Consider the following 19846-nt stretch of genomic DNA (forward strand, 5'->3'; position numbering starts at 1 on the left):
CACGCCAGAAAAATTACTGAAAATTCTCAACGCGAGAATTGATTGTAATCTCAACAAATAAATAAAAAAAAAAAAATACAATAACACATTTCATTTTAAATTAAAACGAGAATAAATACTATTGTGTATAAATTTAATAGAACGACACACGTGATTTGTAGTCAACACTGTGACAGTTTGTGCAATTACCTTTTAATCGAGTGGAAACGAGAGCATTTTCAAATTTCTATTAACCAACGGTATTATCAATCAATTTTAACAATGATTGAAGGTTGCAAAATTAAATATAAAATGATTTATTAATAGCATACGTAGTGTTAAATTTGCAAACAAGCAGCGTATCTTTTAAGAATAATAAAGACACCAGAAAATAAAGATAATATTCTAATTACATTGCAAATTAATGAATAATTTAAGAAATGTATTTTTGTTATATTAATGTATCACAGATTCTAGGTAAAGTATTAATTTAATTTACTTATTACTTAGGAGATTGTATTTGAAATATAATTACAATTTGTAAGGTGTAATCAGCACACCTTTAAGCTAGTAGATATTTGGTAGCAGTTCTCAAGTCTTTGTGCAATATAGCACAATTGAGTTTAACCGAGTTTAATCCCTTTGACCAGCCAGCTTCCAATTTCATTTATGGCATAATCTCCTGACAATTTCATGCCCTTCAGAAGAAACACAATATCCTATTATCGTTTTGTGATCGTTGAATATGATCCGTTTTCTGTTGTTTTTAGATTCAAGTGACGAAAACTTATGAAATGATATTTTAAGTTTAAACTGATCAATTAATTTAATTAATTGATTTATTGTAGCAACAATGGTAAATTGTTTAAATAGAGAAAGAAATTTACAACGAAAAATGTATGAATGTAATATTTGAAATCTAAAATGATAAATTATTGTGCGAAAATAATAAAACTCGCAATGTCAGCACATGGTCTCATTAGAACGTGTTTAACGAGCGTAGCGTAAGCGTGAAAATGAAAACGTTGAGGCTCTCGTGGTGTAAAAAGGCTAAATTCCTCATAAAAATACAAGAAATGAGAGGGAACGTTCGCCCTTGAACACATAAAACCAAAAAAAAAAAAAAAAAAAAAAAAAAAATAGAAAAGGAAAAAAACCACAAATTTTAGTGAAGCTATTTTACTGAAACTTATATCATTTTAACAGCTATATATAAAACGTTGAATTATTTCCTTTCGCGCAGAGCAATTTTACTTCAAATTTCTAGCTTCAGAATGATAATTACGTATTTGTAATTATCAACAAGCTTTAAAAATATGGAATATTCAGCCAGATGAAATATAGGTAAAGTATTTAGAAGAAAAAAGATTGAAATGTTTTATGTAAAACGATTAAATTAAGTGGTTGAGTTTGAAAATTTGACTCGGTTTAATAATTCAATGGAAAAAATATTCGCCCTATGAAAAAAAATTCATGTTCCTGTCGATATATCGGCGAGGTGCTCCTCTACTTTCGACTGCTCTGCAATTCAAATGCAATACTCGAATATACATGGCGAAAGAAATGGAAATTGAGGAATTTAAGGGAACCAATTACTCTCGCGTCGACGTAACTTCAAAATGTTTCACGTGTCGGTGTTTGCGAAATGAAGTTCGTCGTTATCCGATTAACACGCTTGCAGATGCGTTCTTTTTGTTGCAAAGTAAATGGACAAATTGTGAACAAATAATGTTTACAATTACATCAAAATTAATGTCCTAAACTTTACCAAGAATTATTAAAAATCCCTGCGTATTGCTTACGTAATGTTGATATTGAGTAGTACCATACATAACCTCAACATTATGATACTTACAAACATCGCTAAACAAGTAGTGCGAACGATGTCGAGTAAGTATTCACTATGTAAAAAGTATTTATAGATAAAAAGTATGGGAAATATATAACCGAATGTATTTAACTTTTCCAACATTTTAGCATTTCGCTTGGCGTTGGTACAACTTGAAGTAAATGAAGTAAAACGCAAAAATGTAGAGCGGGCAGTTTCCTACATTTCTAGCGCAAAAGAGCGCAATGCTGATATTATAGCTCTTCCTGAATGCTTTAATTCACCATATGGAATACGTAATAATTTGTTTTTTTTTTTCAATAATTTACCATGTGTGTAACAACTATATAGAAAAAAGTAAAAGTAGACAAATTACCTTACCGTTTATACTTCCATAAAGATTGTGAATTGAGTCGAGAATATAGGATTTCCCCATTTTCATGATTATCGTGATTTTTGTATAAATATATTTTTTAAGATACTAATAATTAGGTACTTATAAATTGGTATTATCAATTATTTTGCATTTATAATTCCGCCTCTAGTATAAGTGTTAATTGAAAACTAACTTTATGTTTCAAAAAGTACTAGCAAAGTCGTAGAGTAACAAGCCACTGATGCTAACACAAATAGCATTGTCGTAATTAAATATTTCTAAATATTCATTTTTCATTTTGAACCTGTAGAAACAATTTATTATATATACTGTTAGCTAAGTAATTGCATATTTAATTAAGTCGAGATATAAAACTTAGTTATTTTAATAATTTAAAAAATAAAAAACTGACAAAAATTTCAATTTAATTTATGGTTGGAACAAAAGACAGTTATTTTTCATTAATTGAAATATTGCAATGCAGAGTACTTTCGAAAATACGCCGAGAGTATTCCTGATGGTGAAACGAGCGTTGCTTTATCGAATGCAGCTAAAGAAAACAACATCTATGTAGTTGGTGGTACGATGCCTGAAATAGAGGGCGATAAATTGTACAATACCTGTACTATTTGGGGTCCCGATGGAACTTTGATAGCAAAACACCGAAAGGTAAGTAATATATTCCTTTATGGCTTTGAATTTGAAAATATTGGGGTGAAGAAAGTGACTCTATCTAGGAATAATTTAGGAATATACATATGTACATACGTATACTATAACCAATTCTATAATTTACGGTTTATAAAATACGTTATGATACGGAAAACGCCCATTTTTGTTGTAATGTGTAATATAAATTTTTCACATACGAAAATACTTATTTTTTCTCCTTTTTAAACATTATTAAATGATAAGATTTTTTAATAAAAGAAAGTGATAAAAACGCTGTCAGTTATTAAATAAAAAATAATTAAAGTTTAGGAGTTGGTAACTTTGATATTAAATTACAAAAGTTGCAGCAATAGAATTAGCGACTACATTTTTATGTTATTAGGTACATCTATTCGACATCGACATTCCTAATAAGATTACTTTTCGAGAGAGTGATTCACTCAGTCCTGGTAACTCCCTAACGACGTTCGATGTGAAGGGCTGCAAAATAGGTATTGGCATATGCTATGATATTAGATTCGAGGAAATGGCACGCATTTATCGGAACAAAGGTACAGTAACTTAATCGATCAATACTTAACTAGCAAAAAATTAAATATCTGTATAAAAAGAAGCTTAATTTAAAAAACCAGTATATTTGCTGAAAATGAAACAAATAAAAGAATTAAAAGCACAATAAGAGGACTGTCCTCGCATATTCAGAAATGATGGAATGTGAACCGTGCAACTACGAAGTTAATTGGTATTCGGTGGCTTCATATTTCCTGCTTCTCTGGGTTAGGTTGCCAAATGCTGATATATCCAGCGGCATTCAATATGACCACTGGACCACTGCACTGGTCATTACTTCAGCGTTCCAGAGCGAATGATAATCAATTATACGTTGCTTGCATATCACCGGCTCGTGTTCCTTCAGCAAGTTACGTCGCATGGGGGCATACACAGTTGACCAATCCCTGGGGAGAGATTCTTTACGATTTGGAAACTCAAGAGAATATGGCAGTCACCGATATCGGTAATTTACAGCTTAAAATTAAAAGCGAGAGATCCATGATGTAATTAATTTTTAGTCTCGCTAATTTATCGATTTAGCCATCTTCCTCTGTATTTGTTGAATTTATTAGTAAGCATTACTTATTACTTCGTATGTTTCTTTTTTCTAACAGATCTAAAAGTTGTTGAGGAAGTAAGGGCTCAGATACCTACATTTTCTCAGAGACGTACAGATTTGTACGACACTGTCTGTAAGAAGGAGTAACTCTACACTAAAACAGAAAATGTTTTTTTATAATATTTCTACTACAATATCCTTTTTTTGCGAATTATTACTAATTTCTTATCATTTGTACTAAATGAATGACTCAATTAAGAAAACCAAAACGTTATAAATAATAATCTATATATCTTGTGTATCAACATGTAATTGGATATTATAATAATATAGGAATGCTATAATAATATAGGATAATAATATAGGAGAATAGAATAATAATATATAATAATAATATGCTTTTAAACACCTTTAATATCGATCACATAAATTGTTATAATTCACAATGATTACGCATACATAAAAGACCCCTTGATAGTAAAATTTACGATCAAAAGGCAATTACGTATCGTTTAACAACATTTAATTTATAACACCTTTTAAACATTTAGACAGATTAACACATAACACTTCTTATATATAAACATCAATTCGAAGTTATCAGCTTGGAGAAATTGGTCGATTAATACCTGTAGATTGTCTGTCTCGATGAAAGACTTAAAGAGAGCAAAAACATGATAATGCCGCTAATATAATATTCCTTCTTTCTTGTACCTGTCTGCCTCTCAGGTCGTTTTACTAATTACAATAAGTAATTTCGTCTTCTTTGCGCTCTCTTTTAACGCATTCGAGACCGAAAGAAATTCATATCAGTCAGTAGGCAAGGGTATAGTATACATATTTTATATATAACTTATGTAGTAATGTATATATCATGTTAATTTCATATTTTTTTCAATATAGAATTATTATATATATATATATATGACTGTACATAATACATTATAGAATAACATAGTATATAATTTTATATTTTAAAAATATGAGGCATACTATTTAAGATTGTCATCGATTTAAAATCAAAGTATGAAAAGGATACCCTGGAGAGAGTAAAACACAGAATCATTCTAACTAAACATTCAGATCGTACCGACACCTAGGTATCGTTTTACAATTAAATCTCGGTCTCGAATGGATTAAAATGAAATACATACTTGCAGCTTCAACATCTTCAATATCGAGGAGATTCAAACTTTACAAATAAAAGCGGCCTGTTCCCCTTTCCACGACAGACTCTCATACCATATCCGCTCTTATCCAGGCTTTTACTTGAAACCAGCAATGCGTTCATTTACAATTTAAATTTACCCGGACCATCCACTGAATCGTCAGCCCTTTATAAATATATAATGAACCCAGAACATGTGCCTGTGCCCCTGGTATCGATGTTCGGCTTGTGATGTTCGTACCGGAACCTTCGCACAATTTCAATTTGTCACGCGTGAACATCGATTCTTCCAAGGGTCACAGCTTTATGCGGCTAAATCCTTTAGAACGATTAAAATGATACTAATGATATGGTATTTTTTACAAAGATTTAACATATCCATAAAATAGGAAGTTTCGTGCTCTCCTATTTTATATTAATTATAAATTAATAAGTTTTATATGTGTTATTTATAGATCTAATAAATTTTGTATTGGTTTACAGCAGGTGCTCCGGGTATAAACAGACGACAAACGAACAAATAGAAATTCAAACTATTGTCGTTGTTTAACTCGCATGGGACTATAAGCTCGAATTGGACTTAAACGTTACGATCGTCGAGAATAATTACTATATGTACCCTGTACGACGGGCAGAGAATCTTAAGTTATTAACGGCAATTCCTTTGTGCATAATTCAGGTTTATTAACAACCTGTAATGGATAATCATCGATGAACTCTTTTTGAATAAAGTTCACATTTATAAAGCAAACACTATAAAATACGACAGGACAATTGTAATCGATAAATAACATTTTATTAGGATATTATAAGAAGCTAAGATATCGAGGTACATTAAAATTGAGTCCGCTGCAACCCTCATGACATTTAAAATGCTACGCGTATATTGAGTAAAGTTGTTATATTAAATATAATCATATTAAATACAAGCTCGTCCGCTGGATTCCCAAATTATTTGGTTAAATACTTTGAATACGAGAATACCGAGTGTTAACAGTAGTAAATCCTCTATATGGTATGTTTACTTTGCTATCTTGAATAGGTAAATAACATTTCACTTTAACGCATTTAACCAATATTAACATTTAACATTTAACATTTAACCAATATTATACGCATATGCACATAATGTTACTGTTACATATAATGATATATACGTAGATATACACGTTAATTAAATCCTCTATATGGTATTTTTATATCAGTATCGTAAACATTGTAAACCGGAAATCTTTTATTACACACGTACATATACAGTCAATATTATTGTTACATATAGTGATACATACGTTGATCCACACATTAATTAAATCCTCTATATAGTATTTTTACTTTGCTATCTTGAATAGATAAATAATCTCGAATATAGACATACAGGTACACTTACGTTGATATACACCTTTGTACAAGGTGTCAAAAAATTTTTTATCACAGCGTTTTTTTAAGACGATTTTATAGCTTCGAAATTGATCTTGACACGATTTTCAATGTCAAATTATTTTTCTATTGCATCATGTGATACTCATTAGGAGGAACGAAACTTCTGTTTTCTTAGAAAAAATGTTTGAAATTTCATTAATTCCTAGATTGATTTTATTTATACTTTAAGGTCAGATATGACATCAAATAATGTCAATACTAATATCTAGTTATTTGTCAATTTACAGCATCTGAAAAACAAGACATCTTCGAGACAGCGTGGGTTTTCTTTCCAACTTTCTTAACTTTCAACAATAAAATTTTCGTCAAACGATACAATCTATCCAACAAAGTTCTTGTAGACAGCCAATCTCGTAAGAACATAGATCTTCTTCAAGTATTATTCTTCACAATGCTTCGTGTGGAATTTCTACTTGACGAGTTATTATTAAACGATTAAAAGCTTATTATTATACGATAATGTAATATCGTAGAATAGCTTTGATTGGAGATCGGCTGAAATTAGAAAACACCGTGTACGCCGTCTTTTTGTGGTTTGTTTACATCCAAGAGCGCCTAGTAACAGTGACGCGAGAAAAGATAAGCAGCGTCAAAACAGAAGTACGGTTTCATATTTCAAGGAGTGGCAATCGAGAGGCCAGAGTATGTGAGCCGAAAAGTGTGTGTGTGTGTGTGTGAGTGTGTGTGTGTGTGTGTGTGTGTGTGTGTGTGTGTGTGTGTGTGTGTGTGTGTGTGTGTGTGTGTGCGTGTGTGTGCGTGCAGGACCGAGCAGGAATGCATTGGCGAGGTTCAGAGTTGATCGAGACGTCGAAGCATAGAGTCGTTAGAATTGAGTTGCGAGTGTTGTCGAGTGTTAGAGTTGCTAGTGAGAGAGAGAGAGAGAGAGAGAGAGAGAGAGTTACCAAATAGTTGTCAAGTTATTTGATGTAAATACGAGCGTTGCATTTAGTTTTCCTGTTAATCAAACATCGTTTCTCTGTCTGTATTTTCTGTCTGTAATATCTGTATTTTCAATCCATTATTAATAAATTATAATTAATCGGACAAAATTACACCTTTAATATATTCCGATATTACAATAACTTACTTTTTTCTACGTCAATGGACACGAAAGACGTTGAGTGAGGAATTAGAACAAGTGTGGATCGTTGGAAACCACTATGCTGCGGTCTACCATTCGTTTTACCCTATATATACCACGGAACAAAGGATAATTTTCACCGGCTTGGCTATGGCTACTGGTGTGGATCCAAGTATTCGGGCCATACTAGACGCTATGCAGAAGCAGAACGAAATCAAGTTAAGAAAACTGTTAAAGGAGACTATTAAAGCAGCGACTAGTCGGAGTTATCAGGGTAGTTTAGTTTCTAATAATTTGAACAAAAGCTTGGAGAAAACAGACGTTACTGTAGGAAATGAAGAAATGGTTTTGAAAGAATTTTCAAAAGAATTGCAGTCTAATGTAGAAAATTCTTATGAAAAGAAAGTATCAATTGACACCGCTTCACAGGATTATATTTTCATTAAAACAGACTTAATGTTTGATGTCAATAGCTCAACAGAATACCAGAAAGAGTCTGTGAAACGAAGGAAAGAAGATATTGCAGTATTGTATAATGATTTGTCACCATCTTCGTCACAAGATACTCAAAATTTACAAGAACGGTTCGACAAAAAAAGTAAAAGTTTAGGAGAAGCAGAAAAAGATCATAACAAGAAGGATAATATTTCAATGAGAAATATTTTGGACGGCGATACAAATAAAGAAAACCAAATTGAAACGAAGGAATTAGAAGCAGTTAGTAAATCAACTGCTGAAAATGATACAAAATCAATAGACAACGTTGAACAAAATATATCATTAGAATCCATACAAAAAGCAAGAGATAATGCTTACAATAATGAACATTTGCTTATAGAAGAAGACCAAATGATGACAGCGAAAAATGCGTGTGACACTACAGAATAAAAAACTTCAGCAGATCTTATGTCGAGAAATTTAGATGCTAATACACAAGAGAAGTCTTTAGAGAATAAAGATGACAAGAATCCATCTCCATCTATGTTAGATAGTAGTAAACGGAGCAGTCGTTATAATGTTGCTGCAAAGCCTGCTACTTCGCCAAAATTTGAAGAAATTGTTTATAATCAAACCAGACAATCAAACACAAATAAAATTTTGCGAAGCGCTTTAAAGACGAAATTAATCGAAGACAAGTCTGAAATAATTAATAAACAAAAGGCATCGGAAAATGTAGAAAATAAATTTGCCAAAGAAGAAAAAAGAGGTGTTAAACAAAAATCAATTTCAGATAGTGAAAACGAAACAACTGATAAGTTCGTCAACGAAGGCAAGTTCTTTTAACGAACACAGCTAGTGATAGCGATAGGTATAAATCTGTAGAAAATGATAATGCAGTAACGGGTGTAATAGCAACTGATGAAGCGAAACATAGAGGCAGACCTAGGAGATCGGATAAAGTCGAAGTTAAAGAAGATGAAAATACAAGTGTAAATTCCGACCAATTGCGGGGAGACGTAACCGCGAGGAGAGACGTCAACGGGGGTCGTACGATTATATCAATCGACACCACGAATTGATCGATCCCCTGATTTCCGTTGAGATAATAGGGGTGATTGAGTTTGTATAACACTGTGATTCACTGAATTATAAATTATATATTTCCAACACTTTACAGATTACACTGACGTAGAGAAATAAATAGTTAACAACTTGTCGCACGAAGATGTGATAGATATGTACGCTAGAGCAGGGCTCTTATAATGGAGATTAATGTATTAATGTACTTAGCACTATAATATATTTAGGAGAGAAGATGTATGTTCGACAACACCGAGAACCGACAAAAGATTTTCGTAAAGTATGCGACTCTCGCGCTATGTGTAGACTGCCGCGTTAGGCGTTAGTTTTTAGACTGACTGTCGCTCTTTTTCTAATACAGAAGAAAAGTTCGGTGTGGGTATGCCCCTGTGCCTAAAGAACGCGGATTCGTTGTCCCCACTTTCGTTAGGAAAAGTGAGGGTAACGAACCGCGGTGTCGATTGGTCATGACCTGCACTACTGCTCGAAGGGATGAGTAGGAAGTCTCCTACCATCGTGGTGGATAGATGACTGTGTGCGTGAGGAAAACATAGCTTGTTTTATTAGAGGGCTATTCGGATTTTCCTAATGGGTGCATACCCGCTTTCTCCGTGTTTTAAGTACGTCTAATAAACCCAAGGACCTCTCTAAAAACCGACTGTGTTTCGAGAATATTTTTAAGCTTTAGAAATTCTTCAAGACAAACGGATTGAAGACACATGGCGAAACACTACAGGGAAGTGAAAGTTATGGTGGGTCCTTAGGTTTATTGAGGGTCGAAGTGACGTTACGCAGGCTGGTTGTTGTCCGGTGGTGCGAGCTGGCGCGGGCTGGCGTGCAGATGTTTTAGGCGGCGTAACACCAAGGAAGATCCTAGAAAATGAGAAGGGTGGATTAGAAGAACGAAGAAAACTCGAAGAAGATACAGAAGAAGAAACTACAGAGACAGAAGTCAATTCAAAAGGTATATTAAATAATAAGTGCGATTTACTTGATACCGAACTTATAATACTTATAAATTATACCTATCTATAATAAGTATTAACTTATTGTAAATAAACAGCCATGTCACTGCGCCACGCCAGAAAAATTACTGAAAATTCCCAACGCGAGAATTGATTGTAATTTCAACAAATAAATAAAAAAAAAAAAAAAAAACTTGATACCGAAAGAGCTATTGAAATTAATGATACGGTTCAAGATATTAAATTTACTGAAGGTAGAAGCCGAACTCAAAATGATATGGAAGATGTAGTAGAAGATTCACAAGAATTATCTAATAAAAGTAAGTTATCAGAAATAAGGATTGCACTTAACAAAATTGAATATACAAAAACTATTTTACGGAATAAAAAGAATTCATTAGAAAGAGAAAGAGGAGTAAGGGAAAAGAAGAAAATGTACAGACAGAAATTATTTCAAAAAATATATCAGATGATAAATGTGATTTGCTTTAGAAAAAAAAAAAAAAAAAAAAAAAATATTATCCACAAACTACATTAGGAATTTATCTATTTTAGTGAGGAGAAAGAGAAAGGATAGAGGAGTTGATCAATAGACTGTGGATTTTGAAGCGTTTATGAAAAACTTACAATTTTAATAAAATATTCAATGTAAAGTCTTTGTTATAATATTCAGATAGATAGATGAAAAAAAAACTGAATTTGCATAATTACTCATGGCTTATTGATCAATCATGCGACTCGTTCAGAGGTAACTCGAGTTGTAAAGGTGACAATTTATTAAAAATGGTATATCTGACGTACGATGCATTTGTTCGTGTAAAACTATTTAAATAAGTATAAAAATCACGCGAAAAAAAAATCTACTGAAAATAATGTTGAACTAGTTAATAATAATAAATCATATAGTGAAACACAAACCTTAAATCAAGATTTTAAGTTCAAGAAAAAAAAAAAAAAGAAAAAAAAGAAGAAAGAAGTTGATAAAATGACAGCAACATGTAGCAGCAGGCGAGAGAAAATAGGCCAAATTTCTAAAAGAAGAAACGATGCTCAAGAACTCGGAATTTCTCGAGTGGATATGCTAAACAACGAATTTAATGAACAGTTGAAAGAACGTGAAACAGCAATAGAAGGCTTACATCAAATGTTAAAGCATCAATCGGAAATTCATAAAGTTACCTTAAATGAAGCAAGTTTGAAAATAGGAGAACTGCAGAGTGCAGTGTATCAATGTGCACTAAAAATGCAAGCAACGTGACGATTACTTTTAGAACACCACAAGCACCACGAAAACACAATCAAGACCAAACAAGATCAAGTTCAAAAGTGAAGTTACGTGAGCTTATTACTGCTAACGACCAAAAATTGAATTACGATCCCGAGCATCAACTCGCTGATCTTCAAGTAGAATGTTCCGACAAAGACAGGACGACACAAGAGTTCGAGAAACACATAGAGGACATGAAGGAGGAAGTGCAAAAATTAGAATTGCAACTCGACGAGTTACAAAAAAAAGAAAAACACACACGCACGTAAAAAGAGTTCAATCTTTTGGAATACAAATTGAAGAACTAACAATAAAATTAGAAGAAATAACACAGAAGAAATAAGTCACAAATATGAAATTGCCTGATGGCTGATGTTGATCGTTGACGTTTATAGCGAAAGAATTCCGTCAACGGCGCCATCTGGATCCTTGTTGAAAAATTAAACAAGCCGCAATAGCACCATTACGCTCATCACCCAGAGTAGCGTTTGTCGCTGAGTCGAGGAGCTGGAGGATTTCTTATACTCAAGGACATAAATTTTACCACTTCCGGTAACGTTCTTCAGGTGATCCAGGCATTCGAAATCACAACATTCTTTTCCAAGGCGAAATTTTCTGCATGGCTGTAGTAAAAAGAAATCGATCAATTGTACAGATCAATCGTCACTCGACTGCTCGAGAATTCAGGTCATCCAGAGAATAGAATAGAGAAAAATGTAGAAAATGTGGAAAAATGTAGTGCGATCATCACGGTGGGAGGAAATAGGGGGATAGGGACCAAATGAATGAACGAGATGTTAAGGACAACTGACGATAAGTTCTTCTTTTGTCGAGAATTGCATGTTTGTGAATGGTTTGTGGGTGATTAGGTGGAGAGAATTGAAGAGTTTGGAGGTGACTGGAAGAGTGTTTTGGGCAAGGTAGATTGCAGAATGGTTGCGGTAGCATTGTGTTAATTATGGGTTTGTACATGTAATCTTTGTATGTATCACTACATACAACCTAACGTATATTTTTAATAATACATCAGAGTTTTAGTTATTTCATAGCTATGAATTTTATACTGTATAATCTTGACGTTTTATTTCACAGAAGCGTTTGAATATCCATAAAAATTAAATGAACCAATGTATTCATTATCTTATAGAGAAGATATATTATTTTTAATTATGTTCCAATTATTTATCATGATCCTGATTTCCTTATTCTGAAAATTTGAAAGGAAGTTTTGTAGTTTGATACTTTCAGCGACAAAGGGTCAATATTGCTTTAGTATATTTCGTCACATATACATGTATATCTATATATCCACCGAAAATGCGCTCTTGTAGACAAACGCTCGATTCGCGTCATAGCTTTTAAAGCTCGTCGCATCTCAATCCGTTGGAAAAAGTTTTTCCTGTAGCATATTTTATTTTTACGAACCAACAAGGTCTTTGTTTATTTCCTTCTTTTTTTTGCTCCAATTCCCCCATTGTTTTTTCAAGGATAGTATTTCAGAGCCATTAGTCAAGTTCATTGTAACAATAAACGTACGTTTCGGAAACATTTTGTGCTGTGAAACAGAATACACTAAAGTTTGAAGGTCACATCGATTTTCGAAAGTTTATAAATGGAGGTGTATGACAGTATCACCAGCTGTTGCTGTCCCCAAGCGCCAAAATACGTTCTGACTACTATTTTATGTATCTCACAGAAGTATGTCTTCATTCATCATCTCCCATGCCATCCACCAACGTGTTCTTAACATGTTATCTCCTAGTAAAATATTGATGTTGAGTCAGATATCCAACTCAATAATCTTTTCGGTGTCTACTATAAGACATTTAAAACCAAGGCTCGTACACACGTGTGCTTATACGTCAGATGTAATACTTAACACGAAACCTGCTTATATTAATATTAAATTTATGCATAGTAGGATGTTCGACCTTTGTAAAAATGAAATTATAATACATTTCATACAGTTTCACCGTGGAAAAGTGAATCTTTCTAGCATGTCCACGCAAATGCAGGGGAGGGGAGGACTGTGCATGCACCAAACAACTTTACGTTCGTAATTTTTCACACAAATGTACAACTGTAGGGAAAAAATTATCTCTGATTTTTCGGATGTTAGGAATCGACAATATCGCATAACGGAATGCCGTGTTCTACGTATTCTATTTTTGTTACGACGAAGTTGTGGTACAAACGAAGTCCACATAAGAATAGTACAACAAAATCGGTTGAGGTTAGGTTATCGTGCAGATATCGCGGCTTTTGCATTGGAAATCACGCAACTGCCAGTCTCGTCGTTCCTTGTAAACGAAAGAAAGGTATTGTAATCGGTCGGAATTAACATAAAACTCGTCGCATGCGACCATATGGCCTGAATGTTGAATAAACGAGAGTAGAGCGCGAGCTATGTGATTCTAACCGTTTAGGCGGAAACTAATGATTGTAACCAGAGCCGAGATATATGCCAATATTACTTTGCTCGACAAAGCGTATAAGATGAGGAGAGAATCGCGATAAGGTAGAACAAGAGACAGATATTCTCTACGTAAAGCAAGTCTGTCAACTAGATTGAAATCCTACAGCTATAACTACAGTGAATCCATATTCTGGCGAATTGTCTTTTCACAAATGAAGCTTCTGAAGAACGAAATTGATACAATAACTACTGTTCATTCATAACTACTGTTGTAAGAATCTATATATTTGTCTATCTATATCTATATATATATCGATCTATATATATTTGTCAGAATGTCATTTTATCAAAAAACCCATCCTCTGTAATCATAGTTTAACGAAGCATAATTAATAGAAGAGGTAGAGCGTTAAGTGGAGATGATTTAATCACAGTTAAGTAGATAAATCTCTATATTAGTCTCTTTAATTAAAATGTCCTACGTTTTATTTGCGTCATTTTTTTCCTTCATCCAATTTAAAATGTTTAAATAACAATAGCCTATACAATATAATTTTATGTAAAAAAATTGATTATACCATGTTTATTACAGATATTTAACATTTTTGTGTACATACAAAATTTAAATTATACCTCGCTTGAGAACAAAAATTCTATTTATTTTCCTAACATGTACTAATAATTATTGATCAAACTAGAAAAAGCTGGAGGAGATTACTTAGGAAGATTACTTAGCATCTTATATTCCTGGCAAGGCTCGAACGTTTTATCTTCCTTTAGATTTTCCTAAGTTTCCATTTCTCTGACTTGCTATTTTAGTTAGCTTAGTATACGTGCTATACATAGGTATGTATAGTGTCATGATCGCGACAGTCGTGAGTTACCCACGCTTTATCCTCCGTAAACTATTTATAAGAGAAGAACAAATTACATGTTAGAACTTTCATTCAATTTACCAATACAAATAATTTTAAACAAGAAAAAAGACCTAATGCAGTGGTTTCAACTTAAACATATCCAACAGTTATTTACGAATAAATAGTATAAATCTTTTAGCAACATGAAATTCGCGATATTTATTCAAATATTTATATTTACAGTGCGCCATCGGCAAAGAAAACGTGTTTATCGATTTTATGCTTTTGCCACGCAAACAGGGAAATTGCAACTCAAAATTGAATTCGCACTGCAAAGCGTCGACGTTACGACATCAATTACATACTTCAAAAACACCGAAGGTATCACACGGAATCAGAGAGATTCTATGAGAAGTTAAACGCATAGTCACCCTATTGGGAATAGGATTGCTTTGATTCGAGCTCAAACATAGGGAAAGCTGAAAGAATCTTTTGCGGATTTTCCTTCTTCTCTACGTTGGATTTTATACAAAACGACTTTAACCTTTTCAAGGAAATACGGAAATAAGGATTTTAGATAGAGAGAGATTTATCTGGAAGGAAATGGATAGAAAACGTAGAACCAGTTCTTGTTGGTTGAAAGATTTTTTCTCTTCGCAGAGATTCAAGCTTTAAAGAACGATCAAATATGTGCGCAGCTGACTTACGCGTGAAGTTATTATTAAAAAAAATTGTTGCATTTAAAAGGATAAATATTAATTTAAATTTAAAAAAATTGTTAGTTCAATTATCATGTTTAATTTAAATTTAAAAAAATTGTTAGTTCAATTATCATAAGTTTAAAGATATGTAGATATTGTATTTACATATCGAAAATCAGACAGCAATATTAATTAACACACCTAGTCAAACGCACACGTACTTTAAAACCGTGCTTTAAAATCGATATTCGCTGAAACAATACATCCCTCTGCGCTTCCAATTTGTTTTCGCACGAAGAATCAGTCCACTCATTGTTACCGTCACCATCTCTACCGTAATCTATATTACTCGAATAAATTCTATATCTTGATTGGAAAATCACATATTTTAACGAACTTCCTTATTTTTTGTTTTTTATGACTTTAATTGGCAATTTCCATAATGTTCTATAACTCGACAATAGACTGATAATATTTCAGGATATATATACATACATCATGTTTTTGAGGATTCTGTAGTAAAATATATTATAATAAATTATAGGAAAAACAAACTATTTAAGAAAAAATTACCACCTTCGAGTAATAAATTATAGAAGGTTACCAATGTAATTTAAAACTTAAAACTTAAAAATAATCTATTACACGTAACAAAGAAAAAGATTTCTTCGCAAACGGTAACTCGAAAATTACAGCCATTGCTGTAGAAACATAGTTTTACAGGGAGAAGAATTTCGCTAGAAACTCTCGACGATGTCACATCAAGCGAAAATTCAATAAAGCGATTACTAACCATACTACCAGCGGCAATCGTGTTACGGCAATTCGTAAATAAGTTAGTCTTCTATTTGCAGAAACGTCTCTGGCAATATCGTCACACTCTTGATTACGTCGGCGCTATCAAATGGTCTTTGGAAGAAAGTTTTCCATTATCTACTTTTGCCCATGGCGTCGTTCCAACAAATGAATTCGAGTTCTGAATCGCTTTGTCTCGTATTACGATTTTATAACGGTGTTTCTTTAAACTTTAAACGATCGTAATAAATGTATTTACGGACGATGACTGATATCTGGTCTGTCTTAAAGTTTCAACTAATTAGTGCCCCGTTACTTTGGACGTTATGAAATGTTGTATAACCAAAGACTTATCTTCTCTTTTGGTAGTTGCATAAGAGAAGACTGAGCCGTTGAAACGCTCGAATAGATTAGCTGATTCGCTTAACGTATTTTTACTTCCGACGAGCTAAACACAAGAGCAGAAAGCACATAAGGAATAATACAGAAACGTCAAACGTATACAGAAATATATTTCGTAAAAGCATTAGTACGTAACATGTCTTTATAATTCTATTTATGTATAGTAAAATGGCTTGTATCCATTTTCATGAATTATAACTGACATTTCAAAGCATTCATGTAGATATGTAACTCTCGTTAATTAATAATTTAACAATGCGTCATGAAACGTATCATTTTCGTTTCTTCCTTTGTTTCGTTATACACAGGAACGAATTTGTAAATAAAGATGTATAATCAACGATAACATATGACAGCGAGTATAATAACTGTCAGCAAAGGAAGAGGTCGGTAAAATGATTGTGGTTGATTTCAGTGTATCGGTAAATAAGCTTTGACAGACGTTGCCGGGGGACTCGGTGTCGGTGAAACCGCGTCGATGAAATGATTGTCAGTAATTTAAAGATAACCCAATTTATTGATCTGTCTCCCCTTCATGGCGTTGTACGTCTCTCTATAAAACATATTCTACCTCGGAGGGCTGAAAAATTTAACTTGGTCTCACTGGACTGGACTGTAAGTAAGAAAATTGAAATGCAAAATCCACGTGTGAGCGCAACGGTTTAGATGGAAAGTTCGATAGGACAATTATGTATATTAGCCTGAAAGAAAGCTCGTGGCTTCGCACGCAACACGTAATTTCCCTCGCTGAAATAATCCTATTACAACGATACGATTTAAAATTTTCCTTAACAGACCTCGCAATGTAATTCTTCATCTACAATTTTTTATTCGGCCTGAAACAAGAGACTTTCGAAGCCTTATAGAGTCTCGCGAATCTAAAAGTCAGGTTTCAGGTATTTTCGCGTCTTATTCTATAATACTGAAGACATTAAAGGTGTTAACGATTATTGTCTCACTATGTACGTACATCAAACGAGTACTTACGTAAGAGACGAATGGAAATGGAAACAGCCGAGAATAATTGAAGATAATTTGAATACGTTCCAGGCTATAATACAATTTCTCGTGAACCGTAATTGATTCGCAGAAGGGAATTGCTGCTTCTCACGACTAGCAAAGTGTTTCGCAAAAAAAAAAAAAAAAAAGAAAAATGGTATCGGAAGGATAGAAAAAAAAGCGGTGGCCTACATCAAGCAATCTTCATGCCGATAATGCATTTATTATTCAGTTCGTTCATTTTCTATCGCGTAACAGACACTGGGATAACTGACAGAACGAGCGTATAAATCTTGCATCTCTCGACCTGACTTCTCCCGATGGAAAAATATTTACTGGTCTGGAATCGTGCATCGCTAATTAGTAAAAAGGTAATAAGCAAGAAAGCAATTATACTACCGGATTGGTATTTCTATTTTATTGGAGATTAATTAACCTGAGTAAACCAACAAAAACTTATCGAAAATCAATCGAAATTAAATCACCTTTTCAAACAGGCTATAAATAGCCAACTAATATTTGCAGTAATAAACTTCACTTTCGAATAAAGTATACGCTCTATAAATTGTAAATTGATAATTTCGTTATTATATCATTTTTCTTAGTCTAAACTGGATTCAGTGAAAAGAGCTTTCAATTGAATTACACACTTCATTAGTTTATGAATTATATTCGTTACCATACGTACAAAAGAAGGGTGACTGGTTTAAAAATTCAAAGGGTAGAACCTCCAAGCTCACGATTGGAAACAAATTCAGTTCAATGGTTTAATTTGCCATTTAATTGAATTCTCTGGCAATTTCAGCGAACTGTGGGCTTTAGAAGTGTCCAGCATTCAAAGGCAAGACCTCCTCCATCTTTCTCTTTCTTTCAGTTCCAACCTCAAGTAATTGACCTGTTAATTCGACGCTATATTTACATGCTCGCAAGGGATTCAGACGACTTCATTGCGTTAAATTCGCAATTTAGCAAACACGAATGTCTCAATCAATTTGTAGTTCGAAACAAATAAAAGATAATCAATTTTTCAAAATAACAATCGATATGTTCAATGCATTTGTCGATGCGTTTGATCGTTATGTTCATTTAGCATTTTTATAATAAAAGCGTAGAACACATGTACATACACATAATATTCCATGAAATGATTTATACAGACTATGAGTCTCGTTTTATCATATTATAAAAGAATGAATTTTTCCCAATAAATGTAACTTCATACAAAATCTCGTTTAAAAAATTCAGTTTTTATTCTCATCAAATTAATTTAATATCGGAATATGTCATTTTAGTCGTTATAAAAATTTTATGTCAAAAAGCGTTCACAGATACATATATAAATAAATGTCCAATCCTATGCATTTATTTAAGCTGAAATCTGAACTTAAATATTTATTAACAATATTCTGACGAATATATAATGAAAGATAAAAGCAGCTTTATTTTTTTTATAGGATGGCTCATGCTTTTTATTCATTTTATGTTTTTCGTTGTCAGCGCGTAACTACCTATCAACCGCATGAATGCCAGGTTTTACTACTCAGAAGCGAAGAAGCGAAGAAGCAAATATACGTTAGCTTGCATGGAAAAACGTTAGATACATATAAAAGTCATAACGTAGCTATTTACACCTATTTACATGGGGAATATTTATTTTTGTATGAAATATTTTTGCTTCTGAACTCTCATTATAAATGTACGTCCATTTCCTACGTTAAAGTACGTCTCTGCTTTGAAAACCTTCATTTAAATATAACGGTTAACAAAATATTATTAGAGAAATATTAAAACGAGACGCTAAAAGAACATTTTAATAAAGTACAAATGATTATTTGTTCTTTATTAAATTGCACTGCTGTAACTCTAATTTTATTAAATTCAAAATGAATCATTTATAAACTGAACCGGAATATAAAATTTTATTCCGCAAAAATCATAAAGTTGAAAGTTAGGAACGAATAACAAATGAATAACCTAGTTTCATTAAAAGGCACGTATACGCCAATCCGCGTAATAACTTTGACACTCCAATTATTATAAAATATGTATCCTTAAGGGATTCTTTTGCGCGAATGCAAAATACTTTTCATACGTGCAACTGAATAAATGGCGCGTGATTTTCAATATTTCTTTTTGTAGAATTTATAACAAAGTAACTTTTTCACAAATGTTTTCGCTAACATTTTTACAACGTAAATGTCTTCTTTTGTAATTAATAATTTCAACATTTCTCTGAACAGTTTCGTTGCGATAAAAAAAATATACAAA

The 19846-nt window shown here is 32.8% G+C and overlaps 1 protein-coding gene across 2 annotated transcripts in view; it reads left to right on the top strand.

The window, feature by feature from the left end:
- The first annotated feature begins 732 nt into the window (after nucleotides 1-732).
- Nucleotides 733-19846, top strand: part of LOC126876645 (omega-amidase NIT2-like) — a 63960-nt gene continuing 44846 nt past the window's right edge. Inside the window, exons 1-6 of one of the 2 annotated variants that reach the window (XR_007694400.1) lie at nucleotides 733-1869; nucleotides 1957-2103; nucleotides 2668-2852; nucleotides 3238-3406; nucleotides 3637-3870; nucleotides 6802-7368. Coding sequence is in view for 1 of the 2 variants with exons in the window: in XM_050639546.1 (XP_050495503.1) it covers nucleotides 1785-1869; nucleotides 1957-2103; nucleotides 2668-2852; nucleotides 3238-3406; nucleotides 3637-3870; nucleotides 4022-4113 (912 nt within the window). In the remaining variant the exon portion in view is untranslated. Of the gene's footprint in view, nucleotides 1870-1956; nucleotides 2104-2667; nucleotides 2853-3237; nucleotides 3407-3636; nucleotides 3871-4021; nucleotides 4382-6801; nucleotides 7369-19846 lie in introns of those variants that run through there. The other variant, XM_050639546.1, reaches the window with a different exon arrangement.

The sequence above is a fragment of the Bombus huntii genome, unplaced genomic scaffold (assembly GCF_024542735.1).
Source record: "Bombus huntii isolate Logan2020A unplaced genomic scaffold, iyBomHunt1.1 ctg00000089.1, whole genome shotgun sequence".
Taxonomy (NCBI): Eukaryota; Metazoa; Arthropoda; class Insecta; order Hymenoptera; family Apidae; genus Bombus; species Bombus huntii.